We start from the raw sequence: 19,714 nt of genomic DNA, 5'->3' as shown, positions 1-19,714 counted from the left end.
CCTTTATCATTGACAATATTTAATCTAAGTAAATGCTACCATAAAACAACAATATTTTTTTAAAGACAAATAAAATATTCATCACTGTTTTGAGAAATTTAACAATGAAAAGGTCCTTACACGCATATACCCATTTACATGCTGTTATGATCTTATTACATAAAGCATTCCTCTCAGCTCTGTATTCTCTATGCAGGACACCCAGATCAAACATACCCAGGGGAATTCAGACTTTAAATAAATAAAGAAAAATGGATCCCATCAGTCTCTCTGTGACACTAGTGCTGCTCTTGAACAGATATCTCAAAAGAAACTTCTGTCCTTTATTTTAAGGCTTTCAGCTTATTGTCTTAAAGGTTCAATAAAATGTTAATTGGTCTCTTTACATTAAGTATTTTATCCCAGCATTTCACTTACAAGGATACTCCGTGGAACAACCATGAACTTCAAATCTCATGGCAATCCTTCCATGCCAAGACACTGGCTGAATGCGCAACAGTCTTGTCAAAACTGGATGCTTGAACAGAACTTTAACAGGTGTAAAAATATCTGTATTGCCTTCGAAAATCTGTGGAGAATATTTCCCAACATTGTACACAACACACACACTGAAAGCTCAACAAATACAATTGAGTTAGAAACCAAAGTACAAAAGATTCTGAAGCTGAATACAAACTAATTAAATACAGTATAATATCACAAGAAAGAGGGCAGCTATGCAGATTTGGTAAAAATTTGTAGTTCCTCCAACACTGAGCATCTTTTTCAAAAACTGAACATTTTTGTTCTTTCATTACTGAGTTAGAAACGAATTCAGAGCAAAATGTAAATCTCTGTTTTAAGTCCCTCAACAACATTGCACCATCATATATTTGTGACATAGTCATCGAATATATACCATCTTGGCCTTTAAGATCGGCGAAGAAAAGACTTTTAAGACCTGTCCGAACCAAAAGTCAGAGACTCGGAGGAGGAGCTTTTTCCTCCCAGTGGAGCGCTTTGCCAGCTCATCTACGGGAGTCTTATCACTTTAACAAAATTCAAATCAGCACTTAAAACGCATTTGTTTCAGTGCAGCTTCAATTTGTAATTCCCGACATTCCCAATACAAATATTATTAAGTTCTCTCAGAATCTATTATGTTCTCTCAGTATCGTTTATTCATGCTGTTCTGTTCTGTAACAATTTATGACTGTGTGATGTCATCAATGTGTACGTGGGTGTATGGGTAAATTTTGTGGGATTGTCTTTACTCAAGGATGTACTGGAGAGAGAGAGAGAATGTGAGAGAGAGAGAGAGAGAGAGAGAGAGTGTGAGAGAGAGAGAGAGAGAGAGAGAGACAGAGACAGAGAGACAGAGAGAGACAGAGAGAGAGACAGAGAGAGACACAGAGAGAAAGACACAGAGAGAGAGAGAAAGAGGATTACTATAGAGGCTATGCGCTGCATATGTTCTTTGTATTATTGTACAGCGCATTGAGCACTTCTTTGTGGAAATGCGCTATATAAATGCAATTTATTATTATTATTATTATCATCAGTTATCCCTTTCTGAATCACCAAGCATTTGATCTCAAGATATCCTCCCTCACTACATAATTTACTAATTTAAAAGATATAGAAGATAGTCAACTTCTATTAACTTTTTATCTCTAACAAGCTGCTCCCAGGGGCTCGCAGTCGGAACTGCTGTGCCGGTGAGCGGCTCGGGCGCATTCCTTTACAACAACTTCAACATCCAATTATTTTTTGGGCAATTGCGGATAACAGGTCTCTTTTATTGGGATTTCATTCATAAGATGAAGAACCATCAAAGTAGGTTCACCTGTTTTGATTTAATGACCAATTTAGTGATTTAGTGATGTTTTTGTCATTTTTTAGATTAAGTACCAAAAAAGCGCCCTGGCATAGTAACGTGGGTTTACCCCCTCGGAGATGAAGAGTTAAAAATTCTTCAAATTTACATGAGAACAAAAATTGTTGAAAATTCAAAAAAGTCTTCCTCATCTCTAAAAATTATGTACAGGTGACAGGTGACCTAATATCATACCATATCAATGCCTCTTTGTTCCTGATAAGGGTTCCAGTTGATACCATCAAGACTGTGCAGAATTCTATATGATTTAACGAAAGATGGAGCATCAGGTCGTCCTTGTGTTGTTAGACCTGTCAGGTAGACTGGCGTCAAAAAGTCCACCTGATTGAAAAGAAGCAGGAAATGTTTTATTCTTGTATACAGCATACACATTAAATGGTACATCTCATCCAAAGAAGAATCTAATTTTGATCACGGAATTCAAATGATAATATGAAAGTTTTGTTCTTGAAGACTGATGTTTCAAATTCTATTATCAGGGGCTGACATTTCTGAGAATACATTACAATTTTTGGAAAATCTAATCAAGGCATGCATAAAGCAAATTGTGTATTAGCTATTCCTATATATTAAAAGAGACCTCTAGTGCAAAGCACGAAGACAAAAAGAATGTGCAAGTCCAAAATAATATAATTTCACCCCCTTTCCCCAAACAAATATTATATTGCCTTCTATATATCTTGATGAAAGATTTACCTGAATATACTGATTCAAGTCATCAATGGCTGCCAACCAGCTGCCTTGTGAATCCAATCGAGCCATTTGTGGTGAGTGGTAAGTGTCCCTGAATGATGAAGCTGTAATCATGTTGTTGCGCACGAGGCCGCTCCTAAGTCCCATGTTCGAAAGGCATTCCACTAAAATTTTGAAAAATAAATAAAATGCATACATTTTTCCTTCCTATTAGTGCAGATGAGCCTGAAATAGTTTTAAAATCCTAAAATATAAATCAAAGCAATTTTTGCTTAAAGTTGGTTAAAAAATGTGATCGATTTATGATTCCCAACACAAGACTTCTAGTTTATTCAAGAAAAAATTCCTTCTGAAATTCATATTTTTCACTAATTTGGCGTACCAGTTAAGCTCTTGACAAATTTTTATTCATATTCACTGTGTAATACACCTTACCTGGAATGTTTGAAGAAGGCAGAGCATCCGCAAGATGATGCACACTACGTTTTCCCACTGAATGACTGGTAGAACCTTGACATGCAAGAAAAACATTTTGAAATGCTGTTAATAAGCATGCAATAGACTAAAATGTTCGTACACTTATTTATAAAAGACTAAGCATCTTTTTTTTTACTGCACTGAGAGATAGTTGGATGTTTTAACTCAGATACTGGAATAAAATTACAATATGACAAGTTTGGATTTTTCTTATCTATATACATTTTAATTCAAGAAATAACATTTTAAAATCCAAAGTACTGCAAGATGGGAGACCAGATATAACCATAGGTCCACTACAATAGGAGCTTCTACACTCTTGTCTCTGCTTGCAATTTTTGCCACCATTTATTTACTTAGGCAAAACCATGACAAAAGTATAAAAGGAGTGACACATACAAAAGTTAGGATACTGAATACTCTTGTGGCAGTATACTTACTTGAACAATTGCACATGTATCTGATTTTGTAATCTCGACAAGGAATGCCTATGATTGGGTCATTTTTGCATGACAGACCATCTTCCACTGTGCAAGAGGCTTCAGCCAAACTTGCAGAATCGTCCAAAGTATCAGAATCTACGCAGTTAATATCTGTAATGCTTCCTCCAGGGCAAAAGTTTCTCAGTTCATCAGCTGTCATTTTTTCTTTGTCACCATCACTTCCTATAGGAGAATTCTCATTGACCCAGTTAGACCAGCCAGATGTACAAGTGGGACTGCCAGCAAGTACAGGTGAATCTGTCAGAATAAAACAACAATATTCTTCAAGAATTCAAAAATATCCTCTTTGACATTGAGAATTTTTATATTATCTGAGTTTCAAGACATTTACTTCCATAAGAACGAAGAATTTGGACAACAATATGAGGCACAGAGGCTGAAAACAACTTATTAAAAAAACACCCCAAAAATTTCACTGAAAAAGCCAGTCCCATTTAACAATATGACAATCCCTCAGATTATAGGAACAGAACAGAAATATTGCTAAAGTGCCCCTACTTATCAAAATTGCATAAACATTCACATTTCAAATTAATTTTTCATGGACAAATAGTCATGTACACAGTTACATTTCCCAATTGTATCTATGCACAACCCTCTTCAAGAACTCCCAGTTTTTCACCAACTTCTCCTTGTCTAAACCTTTCTGAAGGCTGCCTTGGCAGCTTATGTAAGATGAAATTGGCTTCTGTGAGAAATAATCTGGTCTGCTAGCACATATATATCAGTTCTAAGGAACTAAAAGTTTTTAAACTTCAACGTTTGGAGTGATACCTTGAACTTTAATATATGAAAAGGTCCTCTCAGTCACCATACCACCTTATGAACTACAAGTAGCTAGAATCACTCATTACAATAGAACCAATATCAAATTGATCATTTTAAAGACACCCCAGGGGAATACAGAAAAAAAAAAGTAATTAAAAGAACTATACCTACAGTAAAGGAATATATAAAATAATCAGGTTAAAATCTTATGCCACCTGATTCATAAGTAGGCTACGACATAAATCACAACTTTCACTCACCTGTGGTTGTACTTCCAGGCAACGGACCATTTGTAAATGCATTTGGCTTGCAGCTAGCACCTTTCGGTTCACAGAGGAATCTGACCTCATAGTCCAAGCACTGTCCATTGGGCTGGTCAGCGTTCAAGCATTTCAGGCCACTGTAGTTGTTGTCACACACCACGTTCACCTAGCAAAATGACAGGGAGGAACATAAGTTAGAAAAACTTACAAGTTGAATGCTCTTCTTTTTCATCATGGAAAGTAAGGCTAAAAGATTAACAAAATGACAAGAACATTCCATCTCACATACATTCTCACCTGAGCAAATTTAGAAAGCAAATGTACACTCACTTTTCACTTTATCTGAGCTTTCCAAATTTTGAGCAAACATAAAACACCGATTGCCCCAAAATAGTGCTTCGTCAGGCCATTCTCTATGAATTTATCTGAAAAATAACTGACAACTAGCACAAAATTGGACAAAGGCGAATATACCTGGCCCATTTCTTGAGCAGATTTCCCTGTAGCAGCATCCCTACACTCAATTGCAGTAATGTCAGACGTTTGACAGAAAGCATACTTCTGCCTCAAGCTGGTGAAGCTCTCCTCCTCTCCCACAGGACTTGGGGTGTGCCCATTCATCCACATGGTCCAGCCACACACAGGGGAGTCTAAAACACAGAAAAATGGATATGAATATCCTCTTAAAAATGTGCATCATGGTGTATCAATAAAAGATCAAGAGGAAAACATGGACACTTCTTCCTTGCTTAACATTGTAAAATTGTTCTTCTACAGAATGGCTTCACGGTCAAAGTTCAAGCTAAAGGTTAGTTTTATCAAAGTAAGATAAGAAGTTGCGGATGTAATAGAAAGTATTCATTATACTTCAGAACTGAACGTTATTCCCAGTGCATATCAATTTTTGTAGGATGTTAAATTGTCTTTCCATTTCATCAATATAAACAATTCAGGCCATTAAAAAAATAGTCAACATAATTTGGACAAAACAAAAAACCATAAATACATAAAATGAACCGATAACTTTGAACACAAAATCAATGCCCCCTAGTGGTATCTTCACCATTAATTAATCATTAATATTGGCTTATCAACTTGTGATAATATTCACTAATTTCATGAAAGAAACACTGGCAAATAAATTTCAACTTGTACAAATTTGCGGTATGCCCATGTGTGAGAGTGTGTGTGTGCTAATGCGTGCGCGTGTGTGTGTGTGTGTGTGTGTGTTTGTGTATGTGTATGTGTGTGTTTGTGTATGTGTGTGTGCTTGTGTATGTGTATGTGTGTGTGTGTATGTGTGTGTGCGTGTGTGTGTTTGTGTGTGTGTGTGTGTGAGTGTGTGTGTGTGTGTGTGTATGTGTGTGAGTTTGTATGTGTCTGCCTGAGCATGCACAGGTTAACTCATTCGCTACGTATTATTTTCGGCTTGTGGACAAATTTTTTTTCGGGAAGGCGAATGAGATGATGACTAGTGGGCAGTTAAAAGGTCTTTGGGGCCACAAATTCAAATAAATATCAACGTATTATATACCAATATTTTCAGTATGGTTTGTAGAATACATATGTAATGTTTATTTATATATTTCTTAACTTTGGTTCCTGTAAACGACGATTATGCAACACAATTTTGATAGCATGCGGATAAAATTTGAAAATAAAAAATTAATAATCTTTGGTGAAACTCAAAAAATGTTTGCACCTTGTCAAATGATACATCAAAATAACCATAAATGAATATAGAACTGGAAAATATTGAAAAGTTTGCAGTTATTTACCTAAATTCCATAATATTTGTACATTTTGAACATAACATCCGATATTGAAAAAAAATTAAAAAATTTATAATCTTGAAAAACGATCACAAACAGAAAAAAACCCACTCGGATCTTAAATGGAATTATTCAGAATTGCATTTGGAACAAACCCATACATGTCTTGAGTGGCACTTTTTATGTAGTTTCATTTTAAAAAAGTGATTTTGGGTAGAAAAAAATATTTTGACAATTTAGATCTAGATCTAGCACTCAAAAATATTGATTTCTCAATAACAGTGCATTGGCAGTATGAGTCCAATCATATCAATATTACAAAAAAGAGTCCTACATTTCTTTAGTGAGCAAAATAATGATAGATTTTGTTGTGTAAAATAACTAAGACTGGTGTCCGGGCTATAATTTTGGCATCGCGATAAAACAAAGTCGAATAAACTACGAAATCGCGTTTCAAAGCTGAATCTAAGTTTCCGATTTTCAGTGGAAATGCTTGACCCGCAAGTCAACATTATATCATGACCTTTATATTAACATGGATATGTGGATTGGAATAGAATCTAAGCTAAAATTGAAGATCGGTTCTCGAGCCGCCTGGGGCAGCTTAGCTTACTGATGGCACTTTAGCCGCGCCGCCCCCCACGGCTTGGCGTAGCGAATGAGTTAATCCAGGCTTTCAAACAATTGTAATCACCAGATAAAGATCGCAACATCTACATCAGCTGGAAAAAGCTAAACACTTTCTTTCTTATCCCACTTACTTGACAAAGGTGTTGAGCTTGGATTGTTATATGTTCCGACACTTGATGGGGAAGACGTAACGCCTAAAAAAGATATCCCATAATCACAACTAACTTCATATGCAGATTATTATATCAAAATACAGAGCTTTAAAAGATATATGAACAACATATTTCTTTTTTAAAATAACCATAAGAATGGAAAATAATCTTCTATTTATAATACAATATGGAACATCACAGAAGGAATACCATTTACAGTTTTTTAAAAGTAAAAACTGTTCATTAAATAGTTTTGGATGGAGTTAGCAATTGCATTTCCTGCAATGCAGTGAATGTCTTGTTACTGATTCTGAAATTCCTTTTTATTACTTTGAGAAGGAGCAATTTATGAAAAAAAAGTTTCAAAGGGTGAATGCCAGAGCAGTTTCACTCGTAGCTCATCTAGTAGTCTCTACAGGGAAGGTATGTCATGTAATATTGAAATTTGTGAGAGAAGTAAATACCAAAGAAACAAATAAGATAAACTAAAAAAGAGCTTACCAGAGCAGTTGCACTTGTATCTGATCTGATAGTCTCTGCATGGAGGGATTCCATCGAACGGAATGTTGGTGCATGACAGACCATCTTCCAAGTTACATTCAGCTTCAGCAAGGCTGGTAGCGTCATCACCAGTGTCTGAATCTACACATTCAATATCCGTCACTTGACCATTTGGACAGAAGGTGGACAGTTCAGCTTTGGTCATCTTTTCATAATCACCATTAGTGCCAACAGGAGAATTTTGGTTGATCCAAGAAGACCAGCCTGGTGTACAAGCTTGAGCAGGTCCAGGGGTTGTGGTAATGACAGATACTGGTTGTGGTGCAGGAGTGCTGGGTCCTCTTGTACTACTTGATGAGAGCAGCTTTGAAGTGGAGAGCACAGTTCCCTGGGGTGACGGAGTAGGCTGAGCGCCTGGAAAAGATATATGTGAGGCATCGTGGTGAAATTAGGCGCTCATTAAAATTATAATGAACTCAAAGAGATAGATTTTCTCATGTATCTCATCTGGTAGTCTCTGTATGGAGGGTAAGTCATGCAGCATTGAAACTTTGTGAGAGAAGTAAATACCACAAAAGCAAATATGTGAGGCATTGTGGTGAAATCAGGCGTTCGTCAAATTAATGAAATCAAAGATTCCGGCATTTTCCCCACAGTTTGGCAACTTTTATCAAATTTTGGTTTTAGGCTCGGCATCTTGTATCTCCATTTAAAAATACATATCTGTGTAATATTTCTGAAAACGTTGATTAAATGCACAAAAAATGCAATTTTCAGTTTCCAAGGACTCTCAAGCTTTGAAAGTCACTGCACTTCGATGTCCATTTTCTTGCTTATTTTACGGCTGAAACAAGGTGACCCCCACCTCATTCAATTGCATATATATATCTTGACTTTTATTTATGTTAATTGAGTATTTTTTTATCAAATGATAGACAAATGAACAAGCTTTAAAATTATACCAATAACTCCACATGTCCAAAAATTGACGAGCGCCTTATTCCAATGCGTCATGATACATAAAAATATGTGTCACGACGTAGTGGAATCGGGCGCTTGTCAATTTTGGGGCATATGGAGTATACACTTAAAACCTATTCATTTGCCTTGCTTTGGATGAAAAAATGCCCTTCTATCTCGTACAGATGTCGAGATATTTGCAATTAAAGGAGGTGAGGGTTGCCTGCTTTCAGAAGTAAAATTAGCGAGAAAATGGCCGCCAAAGTTTGATGGCTTGAGAGCTCTTGAAAACTGAAAATGTATAGTTCTTGTGCTTTTAATCAATGTTTTTTGGTAAAATCCACACAGCAATGCGTTTTTAGATGAACATAAAAGATGTTGAGCTAACATTTTTTTTTAATTCGATAAAAGTTGCCAAAACCATCAGAAAAACGCCCACAACTTCAATTTCATCATTTAGACAAGCTCCTGAGTTCACCACGATGATTCACATATGATAAACGAAAAAAGAACTTACCAGAGCAGTTGCACTTGTATCTGATCTGATAGTCTCTGCATGGAGGGATTCCATCGAACGGAATGTTGGTGCATGACAGACCATCTTCCAAGTTACATTCAGCTTCAGCAAGGCTGGTAGCGTCATCACCAGTGTCTGAATCTACACACTCAATATCTGTCACTTGACCATTTGGACAGAAGGCGGACAGTTCAGCTTTGGTCATCTTTTCATAATCACCATCAGTGCCAACAGGAGAATTTTGGTTGATCCAAGAAGACCAGCCTGGTGTACAAGCTTGAGCAGGTCCAGGGGTTGTGGTAATGACAGATACTGGTTGTGGTGCAGGAGTGCTGGGTCCTCTTGTACTACTTGATGAGAGCAGCTTTGAAGTGGAGAGCACAGTTCCCTGGGGGGACGGAGTAGGCTGAGCGCCTGGAAAAGATATATTACATAAAAATGGAGATGTCCTACAAATCCCAATAGAATGTGAAAAAAGTTTTAAAGAAAAGGTGAAGGAAGACCTGTGATTTCAACATGTAGTTCTATTCATATCATCAACACAGTCTGTGTGTCTATCATATGTAGATTTACAATGTAACAGAAAAATGTTTTGTGAAAAATGAAATGGTATGAGTTTAACGCCCCTATTAACACTATTAAGTTATTTAAGAGGCGGGACCTCCTAATTTAACGTCCGTCTCCGATAGGACCGAGCCAAGTGGGAAGTTCGTGTAAAGTGCCTTTCCCAAGGACACAACGTCGGACCGAGCTGAAGAAAAATGTTTGTGCTCCCTTCAAATAAGTGATGTTAATAGGAAATACTCCTTTGTGAACATCGTGAACACAACAATTTTCTGACTGAGGAAATAAAAAATGTGACCTGACAATACCTACCTCTATGTGAAATACAATGTACACGAATCCCTTACAATTATATATGATAATGAGCAAGACTGAATTGTTTGAGCATGTAAAACCCCTGGGAGAGAGTAATATAACTGTTTAAATATCTTTTTTTAAAGTAGGCCTATAATATTACAACCTATTATTTTTCCAAATTTAAAAATTGTCAATGCAGCCACATAAGTGAGCAAAAATGATCTAAACGGGATACTACAGTAACAACAAACAAATAAGGAAGATGAAAAAAGGGGGAAAAGTATACTTGAAACTAAACCAAAGTCAATATAGAAAAAAAAAATTGTGACTCTAAAATACATACAAGGTACCACCAAAAGGCTGGACAAGAACTGACAAAAGTGATAGGCTCTTCACTGAAAAAATGTCCACTGACAATACTAGAAGGCAACATATCAATATTAATCAAATTCCCAGACCCTCTCACCTGAACAGTTACACATGTATCGAATCTTGTAATCTCTGCAAGGAGGAATGAAATCAATGTTTGTACAAGAAAGTCCATCCTCCACAGAACACGTTGCTTCTGCCAGACTGGTGGAATCATCCAACGTATCTGAATCAACACACTGGATATCTGTGATAGCTCCACCTGGGCAAAACTTGGACAATTCCTCAGGGGTCATCTTCTCCTGGTCCCCATTGGAGCCTATTGGTGAGTTTCTGTTGATCCAAGCTGACCACCCAGACGTGCACGAGGGAGATGGTTTGGGAGTTGGAGAACCAAGACCGCTTTCATTCGGAGCTGGCGTTGCTGAAAAGAATGAAAACAGCAAGGCCAAAATATATTGTGTAAACAGCTAGCAGTTAGCCTTTAAATGACAATGTACAGCATGTAAATTATATGAGTAAAGAGTTCACCTGCACGGTTGCAGGTTAACTACAGATATTGAAAAAATTAATTTTTGCTTTTTTGCCTCTACAATATGCACACATACTATTTGCAAGTCGTTATGCTATGTAGCAATATCCTTTTCTTGAGCCAATAGACGATTACAGTTGATGCAGCTATTCAGAAGGACAGAAGAGTCTAATGAAATAAATATAATTTGATCCTTGGCAAAACAAAATCCTCAAAGCGAGTTCAGGCTAAAGACAGGTTTCCAAAAGTTATGGATATATGATGGACTTACGAGTACATGCACAGTAAACACTGATCTCATAGTCATCGCATCTCCCAGGGTTGTTGTAATCAAAGCACTTGAGGCCTTCATTCACGTCACAAGTCACCACTTGCCCAGAATCTGCTGCCTCTTTTTTCAGAGCTACATCTCGGCACATTATCCTCACTGGGCGATCACATAGATTATACCTCGGCCTCAGAGCTGATAGCAGCTCCATATCACCACCAGAACCTTAATTGATAGAAAAAAATGTAAAATACAAATGTGTTGCATCATGGTGTTCTAAGGTGCTCTGCAATATAATAAAATCAAAGAAACTGACATTTTTCTGCTCAACACTTTTACTGAAAGATATTGAATAAAAGCCACAAAACATATAAATTTGCAATTTCCAAAGATATTGAAGCTTTGGAAGTCTCCAAACTTTGGCGGCAATTTTCTCGTTAGTTTTACCCACAGAATTCTACACTAATAGAAGCGGAACTCCCTCTTCGCGATCGCCGATTCGCTGTGAGGAATTGAAACTAAAACATGGCGGCCGGTTGAGGGCACCTTTGGCTGCGCCGCACAGCGAGGCTTTGCGTTGCTATGCACGCTGATGCTAGTGGTAGGGCTTGGAAGACACCCTACATCAGTATTTTAAAACTTTCTTCGAAGAAGAAATATAGTGAAATAGTCTAGTACATTTTTATTGCCAACAATATGTCATAATTGGAAATGTTACAATGTTTTTGTATTTGTATTGTTGGTTTGTTGTTTTTTTAAATGATGGGATGGGATCTAGAACTAGATAGATCTAGATCTCAAGATATCTAGATCTACTAAAGATCTTCACAATCACAATACACTTGATAATAACACTAATTATGAACATTAATTCTGTTGGCAAAATATTTAGATATAGTCTTGATAAGTACTAGATCTACGATAAGGCGACGCTGACAGTAACATGCTCACTACAATAATATTGTCATTAAACTTAAGGCCATCCAAAGCAAGCAAAAAAGAATAATATAAGCCTTTTCTCCAATTTACTAGAAAGAGATAAATAAATTGAGCTTATATTGAGGAAATGTATTATTTCTCACTTTAAGAATTCATCTGTGTTTGCATCAGTAGTGTGTACAACAACATGCTTTGTTTAAAGCACGTGCGAGTCTAACAAATACAAGAGTAGAGATTAGAGAATGTGTCGGTTGCACATAAAATACATAGGCCTATTGTACATGCTGCCAAAAACACAAAAATGCAGAAAAGTCGAAGTCCTGTTACAATTCAATTAATTGATAAAAGCGTGTATCGCAAGGCATCGGCTAACCCAGCACTATTACGTTATTTTATAAATACATTCATCAGATCTGGAATCTTTAATCTTTAATTTTTAATCCCCGCACACAATAAACAAACACACATTCATGAACACGTATAAAAAAATAAGTGGTCTCTTGTTACGGATCAAATTGAAGTCTAGTTACAATTCAATAATTGATAATAGCGCGCATTGCAATGCATTGGCTAACTCAGCATTATACGCTATTTAATAATATATTCGTCAGATTTGGAATCTTACATTATAATCATAATTATACTGTAGCATGCGGTCAAAAATTTGATGCGCAACTTATTATCAAATATCTAGGCTACTGAACTATCGAACACCTAGATCTAGATTCTCCTACTTTTACACAATGACTTTTAGATCTATATCAATTCGTCTTAACCGATGAGTATTTTTTTCAAACATTTGTACACATCTATAGGTTCTATATTATTCTAGAAATTTCTTTAAAGAAAATTCTTTAATAAATACTAGCCAAATATTTCACCAAAAAAACCCCAGTCAATGGTTTCTACAGATTTTTAAAAGGTTTTTAGCTGGAGCTAAATCTCTTTTAAAAGCAAGTCCGTCCTTTTTTCTACTTCTGCTGGCGACATAAAGCTAATTATTGAACGCATGTTTTGAGAACATTAATTAGATCTAGTGAAAAAATATGTTCAGTGTAAAACAAATTTCTTGTAACAAGTTGTGCTACTAAAAAATTACGTAGGCCATATGCGTATGCAAAATGTGTGTGGGAAGCTAGAGGTGCTGTGAACAATCCCATCCGTGTTACGATTTTTTTCACAGTTCTGTAGATCTTATATTTATAAACTCTCTATGATCTATGTCTGCTGTTTCTCTTGTTGCACCCAAAAACACAACAATTTAAAACCTTAATTCCAATCTCTAGTTGCACAGTGAATTCTGTAAATCAAAATTACAAACTGGACAGTAAATGTTCCACTTTTCACTCGTTTGTAAAATCCGCTCTTGCTTTAAAAGCTATAGGGTTACTTCCGAAAACGATAAATCGTGCCCTCAAGACGCCATTGTTTTCAGTCTTCAATTCCTCACAGGTCACGTGGTACAGTTCCCGTTCTATTAGTGTAGAATTCTGTGGTTTTACCTCTGACACCACTTGACCACCACCTCCTCCAATCATGACTTGCATTCAAGATAGATGAAAATTTTTATCATCAAAAGAAAGATAATTGAACAGGTTTTCAGATTATACCAATAATATTATTTTATGCAAAATAATGACAAGCGCCTGATTCCACGGCCTTGTGATACATATATAATTACTGGCCAACAGTGACACAGAGAGAGAGAGAGAGAGAGAGAGTGAGAGAAAAAGAGAGAGAGAGAGAGAGAGAGAGAGAGAGAGAGAGAGAGAGAGAGAGAGAGGAGGAGGGGACAATTAGAGAGATGCGATAACAGGTGGTGGAAGATTGAAGGAGAAAATAACGGAACTAAAGCCCCCTTAGAACAGCGTAAAAAAACTACAAAAGAAACACATAGCGTTTGTCTTTAAAAATGAAAAAGGTAAATAAGGTAAACACAGACAAATTGATTACACAACTTTTTACATATTGACAACAATGGACCATGAACATTGAGGGGCAGGAGGGGGGAAGCTGTCCTTACCTAAACTTGGCTTGTTTTCATTCATCCATTCACTCCAGCCACATACTGGAGGCAATGGTGCCACTGTCTGTCCGGGAGGAGGAGGGGTTGTGCTACATCCATCCATGCTGCCACAGATGACTTCTCCATTGAAACAGCTGCAGCTAGAGCACTCACGCTCTGGGTTGTCCCACATTTCAAAAGGCTGAACAGATAGAAACAAAAAGCACCAAAATGAAGAAACATCCAAAACATTGTTCAGAATACAATATCTGCAGAGCAAAATATGTTCAGAAACAACATCCAGCTGAATATGCCGACAAAAAGGAACTACAACTACTACATACCTTTCAAAAACCATTCATATTCTGGAGCAAAGAAGGTAAATGTGTTTCACAAATTCCATTCACAGAATCATTTCTTTAAAATTTCTTCAAAAGAATGTGAAAGAAATGTGATAGACATGTGAGATATACACATGTTACAGTTATTAATACGAAGGCAGTAAATTTTAGAAAGATATTCAATTTAGACAGCTTCAGGTGTCCGCAAGGGATATATAACATTATTGACAGAAAGGCTCATGAATCTCATCAAAGACACTTTGCTCTCATTACCAAGTACCAGATTCCAAGCCAGCCTCAAAATACAAAATATTATGTTCCTACATGAATTAAAATAGGCCTTTCACCTAGAAATTACTTGTGCTATAAGTAGAAGAACCGACATGGGTCCGCTAGCCATGAAATCTAGAAGGAAAATGCTAAAAAAGAAAATGCTGCACACATCTATAGGCAATTAACAATCTAAAACAGTAGGGTCTATGAATGATAACAACCTTTGCAACAGTTCCATCCGGTTTCAAGCAAGTACACATCTCTTTTGGCACACAAACACCAGGTTCAATGAGCCTTTCATTAAGCCCACATTGAGTGCGAGGTAGCTCAGGTGGAGGTCTGCATCCAGGAATGCAATTGTCTTCTTGGGTAAGAATGCCCTGGCAGGCACCACTGGAGCGGCCCATAAAGTCGCAAACTTCTTCACAGTTGAAGGCACATGACTGCCATTCCTCTCCCGGGGGACAAGAACCTACAGTTGAAGTACACAAACATCTATTATTCTGCATTCAGTTCCTGGCTCTCCTTTTTCAAAATCAATCGCAAATTAAAAAATTTCACAGCTTATATTATACAAGGGAATCTGTAGTCTAGTGGTTGGGTTGCAGGACTCACAAAAAAAAGGTTGCAGATTCAAATACAGGTTCATGCCTAATACTGTGTTCTTAGGAAAGACATTTAAATAAATACATATTTGCTTCATTTTACCCAGAATAGAATGGGTACCTGGCTAAGGCAGTTAAATATCTAGTCAGAAGTTAAGGATAGAGCGACTGTAAAATGGTACATGTATCTTAAACTAAATGCTTCTCAGGAAGCTGAGCATAGGCCTACTTTGAAATATTGAAAGGACTGTCATGGTAATAATAGCATTACCTTTTATGTTGGGTTCCATTCTAATAAAATGCCCAATTTTAGGAGAGACTCGAAGGAAATATTCTAAAGGCACTAATTTGAAGAATTTGTTCTCCACCATTGATCCTAACAGAATTCTCAATTTCATAAAGACCATTGATCTTTACTCTAAAATGTAGAAAGTGTTATTTTAAATATTAACGCTGTTTTTAATACTGAATTTCTACTGGGAATTATACACTTCAATCATTCCTCCTTTACAAAGTAAAACCAAGCCGTGCTGTGACATAACGAGGAAACAGCCACTAGAGTCCTGCAGGTTTATATGACCTTATGCAGTTGCAAGCACCATAAAACTCTTACCAAACAAGCATTAATAGTTTGTGAAGCATCACTGAACATACTTTCCAATAGGGATATATTATTATTATTATTATTATTATTACCATCATCATAATCATTATTATTATTATTATTATTATTGTTATTGCTATTGTTATCATCATTATGATTAATATTATCACTATCGTTATTATCATTTTTATTAGCAGTATCATTATCAACATAATTATTATTCTCAGTATCCTTATTATGAGAACTATCATTAAGTTTATCATTACATAGCATATAAATAGTGATATAAGCCACAAGACAGTTTAACTAAAATCACTGGCCCAACATTTCCCATGAAATCCCCACATTTCCCTTGAAATGAAAGATCACTGGCAGAGAATAACATTTATAACAAAGAAGTAAAACTGCCTCGCTTTAAAAATTATATCAGTATACTTGTCAAAAAAAATGAAACAGACCTGTGGTTCGTTTTGCTTCATCTGTTGGCAGTGTGGTCTGTGGTCCCATAGTTGGGTCTAGAGGAGGTGTTGGTGTTGGACCTGTCAGTGAAAGCAAACATGTCAGGACTACAACTACAAGTGATAAAAGTAGGTTACAAATATACCAGCATCATGCACACAATTTTTTTAGATAATCTACAACCAATAATTAACATAGGCAATGAATCTAGGAAAATCTATTTTTTAAAGATTTGAACTTCCCAGGAAGACTCTCCCTTCACGCTACATCATGTCTTGAACATTTTGATTATTTCTTTAACAATAAACCATACTTCTTTAAAACAAAAGCAATTTAATTCTACAAAAGAGACTAATTAGGAGCTTCATACACATATTTTCTTCAACTCCATTCTTGACCTTATTGCAACATTACTTATCAATATAAATGATCTTACACACTGTAATGTCACAAAACTAAGCAGGCTTTCATTTCTAGTCAAAAAAAAAAGAAAAAAGAATCAATTACCTGTACATTGCTGGCCCCAGCATAAAACTCTCACTTCATAATCCAAGCACTGGCCATCTTTCTGTTCATTGTTGAAGCATCTGAACCCATTCAAAACATCACACATAAGCCTATCTTGACCCGCCTGTGAGAACAATGTTGGCGAGCCAGCCACCCGACACTCAATGTCAGCAATAGTGGGACAAACTCCAAAAGTGCGTCTAATTTCTGTCAGTGTTTCCATATCACCATTTCCAACATCTGGACTGTCGGCATTAAGCCATGGTGACCAGTCACAATTCACCTGTATCTTCTGATTCGGAGTAACAGACACTGGGGGTACAGGGGTGGCTGTCACAGCATCTGAAAAGGAAAATTGGTTTACATATTCAATGAAAAGAAATACTCAACTTGTAGAAGATTTAACCAGCTTAAAATATCTTTAATCACATAATAATACATTTTAAAATCTCTAATTTCAGAAGATAAAAAATAAATGAAAATTACCCTTCATTGTTCATAGATAAAATGTAATTGTAGCTGCGAATCTAATAATAGAACCATAACAGTCACAATTTATGATTTATCATGATCATGCCTACACAAGCCATCAAAGAAAATGTCTAAACCAGTGCTCATTCAGAAATAAATGGTGGACAAGTGGTTTGACTAAGCCCATTTATCTTGACACTTAACTTATATATAAACATCCTTATTCTTTACGGCCTACAGAAATCCCTTTTACAAATATTCTTGTCTCAATCTTTCCACACATGCACAGACATTAAAAAGCACATAGTCAATAATTAAATTGAAAGCGTCAGATTTAGATTTTAGCTCGAAGAGAAGATTAGATCTAGATCTAGATCTAACACATTTACCACACAAAAATGATTTACTGGCAGTAAACAAAGATGCGCTTATATGTATATATATGGATGGTATGAGTGCTGTTTAAGGTAGGAAAAGCCTCTTGTCATTTCTTCTTTACCTGCAAACACTCACACAACATGTCCCCTTTTTTTGGTCTCAGTTTATCATTACTCGAATTTGTATTGTTTGTGTTGTTCGATGGGATTGTTTTTGGCATCATATTACTAACTCCATCTTTTCTCCATCTATCTCTCAATGAAATTCCCCAATAGAAATGTGGTCCAATGCACAATGTATATGCATAAATTCATGAGGAAATTTTCATAAATAAAAAAGTTATGGGATGTAGAGTGGGATCACCCTTGAGCAGCCTTGGTTCATGGTATTTCCCCCGGCAATGGGGCCTATTTACCTGCGGCATTGAAGGAGTTAAACACCTGAACAATTGCAAAAAATAGTATTTTTCTTCTGATAAATTTTATTCAAAATAAAATTTCTTAAATTAAATTGCGCATCACAGAATATAAAAATCTTGTTTACATATTGGACAATACGGAAAAGCAAGGAAAAGGTTATGTAAAATAAACTACATAAACTCACCTGAACAGGAGCACATGTATCTGATCTTGTAGTCATGACAAGGAGGGATGCCAGGGAAAGGAAGGCTTGTACATGAAAGTCCTCCCTCCACAGTACAGGAAGCTTCGGCCAGACTGGTTGAATCATCTCCAGTTTGTGCGTCAATACACTGGATGTCTGTGATTTTTCCATTGGGGCAAAACTTGGCAAGTTCTTCTTTACTCATCTTCTCATTATCACCATCAGTGCCCACTGGAGAATGTTCATTTATCCACGAGGACCACCCAGAGACACATGTTCATTTATCCACGAGGACCACCCAGAGACACATGGCTGACTAGAACCAGGAGTTGGAGATCCAAACTGTCCGGCACTAGGTGAGGGAGTTGGGGATCCAAACTGTCCAGCACTAGGTGAGGGAGTTGGGGATCCAAACTGTCCAGCACTGGGTGAGGGAGTTGGGGATTCAAACTGTCCGGCACTAGGTGAGGGAGTTGGGGATCCAAACTGTCCAGCACTAGGTGTTGGGTTAGCTTCAGAAAAAAATAAAAATAAAGTATCTTATATGCACATATTTTCTGAAATGTTTGAACTGAATTATCCCTCATGCTATGAGATTCCTCATGACTTGAACTGATAAAGTGTGCTTTGAGTCTTACGAGAAACACGGACACAGTACTCCGAAAGAAGGACACAAGAATTTTAAAAACACAACAAATTATCTTTCTTTTTAAAATAAAGGAAAGCAGATAACCAAAGAGTAAGTTATAACAATACCCACCACAAACCTCGAAGAAAGAGGCTACAGTAAGAATGTAACACACAACGTCTTCATAAAGTATGGACCCAAAGGACTCCTCAGTAGTGCTGACTAGCAGTTCAGAAAACTAAACTCAATATATTATTATATTATAAGAGAGAGTTTTCAATCAAAAGGAAATAAAGCTAACACTAATGAGTTGAAGACTCTTGGGAACGACAGAGACAATAAGGAATATCAATAGATAACCAATTTTAATAAACACAATTTTTTTTTAATATTAGAAAAGTATAAGGCCAAGGAAGGATTTGTGGTGATCCAAAATAAGAGCAGCTGGACAAATTAAAGACGTTGATTTTATACACTCATCTGAGTGTGAATCTGGGCCAAATAAAAATCCTTCAACATTATATGACGTTCTGAGATATTCAAAATATAATAATTCCAATGTCAATAGTTAACACTTAGATAATGAACAAAGATATAATGACAAAACTATACTAAATTTATACTTGATAATGGCAGTGTGGACCCAAACATTGATTTAAACACTCTACGCTGAAGGTAGGACTGTTAAGGAACATAGTAATGTATATTTTGGGGACAACATCTAGATACAAAGGAAATATTGTCGGATGTAAACAGTTA

General features: G+C 36.4%; 2 protein-coding genes across 3 annotated transcripts in view; both read right to left on the bottom strand.

The window, feature by feature from the left end:
* The window catches only part of LOC101864273 (hemocytin), a 28,558-nt gene extending 9,958 nt beyond the window's left edge, over nucleotides 1–18,600 (bottom strand). The window contains exons 1-17 of one of the 2 annotated variants that reach the window (XM_005090304.2): nucleotides 18,328–18,600; nucleotides 16,876–17,217; nucleotides 16,368–16,448; nucleotides 14,922–15,172; nucleotides 14,105–14,288; nucleotides 11,146–11,367; nucleotides 10,440–10,766; nucleotides 9,113–9,526; nucleotides 7,636–8,049; nucleotides 7,114–7,176; nucleotides 5,055–5,230; nucleotides 4,578–4,746; nucleotides 3,487–3,786; nucleotides 3,005–3,079; nucleotides 2,573–2,733; nucleotides 2,051–2,197; nucleotides 418–568 (exon numbers count right to left, since the gene is read on the bottom strand). In XM_005090304.2, coding sequence (XP_005090361.1) covers nucleotides 418–568; nucleotides 2,051–2,197; nucleotides 2,573–2,733; nucleotides 3,005–3,079; nucleotides 3,487–3,786; nucleotides 4,578–4,746; nucleotides 5,055–5,230; nucleotides 7,114–7,176; nucleotides 7,636–8,049; nucleotides 9,113–9,526; nucleotides 10,440–10,766; nucleotides 11,146–11,367; nucleotides 14,105–14,288; nucleotides 14,922–15,172; nucleotides 16,368–16,448; nucleotides 16,876–17,217; nucleotides 18,328–18,532 — 3,682 coding nt within the window. In that variant the 5' untranslated portion in view covers nucleotides 18,533–18,600. The remainder of the gene's footprint in view (nucleotides 1–417; nucleotides 569–2,050; nucleotides 2,198–2,572; nucleotides 2,734–3,004; nucleotides 3,080–3,486; nucleotides 3,787–4,577; nucleotides 4,747–5,054; nucleotides 5,231–7,113; nucleotides 7,177–7,635; nucleotides 8,050–9,112; nucleotides 9,527–10,439; nucleotides 10,767–11,145; nucleotides 11,368–14,104; nucleotides 14,289–14,921; nucleotides 15,173–16,367; nucleotides 16,449–16,875; nucleotides 17,218–18,327) is intronic. The other variant, XM_035971105.1, reaches the window with a different exon arrangement.
* Nucleotides 18,574–19,714, bottom strand: part of LOC101853663 (mucin-5AC) — a 69,361-nt gene continuing 68,220 nt past the window's right edge. Inside the window, exon 37 of the mRNA XM_013085355.2 lies at nucleotides 18,574–18,839. Within this exon, the coding sequence (XP_012940809.2) occupies nucleotides 18,574–18,839 (266 nt within the window). The remainder of the gene's footprint in view (nucleotides 18,840–19,714) is intronic.

Source organism: Aplysia californica, unplaced genomic scaffold (genome assembly GCF_000002075.1).
Source record: "Aplysia californica isolate F4 #8 unplaced genomic scaffold, AplCal3.0 scaffold00015, whole genome shotgun sequence".
Lineage (NCBI taxonomy): Eukaryota > Metazoa > Mollusca > Gastropoda > Aplysiida > Aplysiidae > Aplysia > Aplysia californica.
This window is presented reverse-complemented; position numbering and strand designations above follow the sequence as displayed.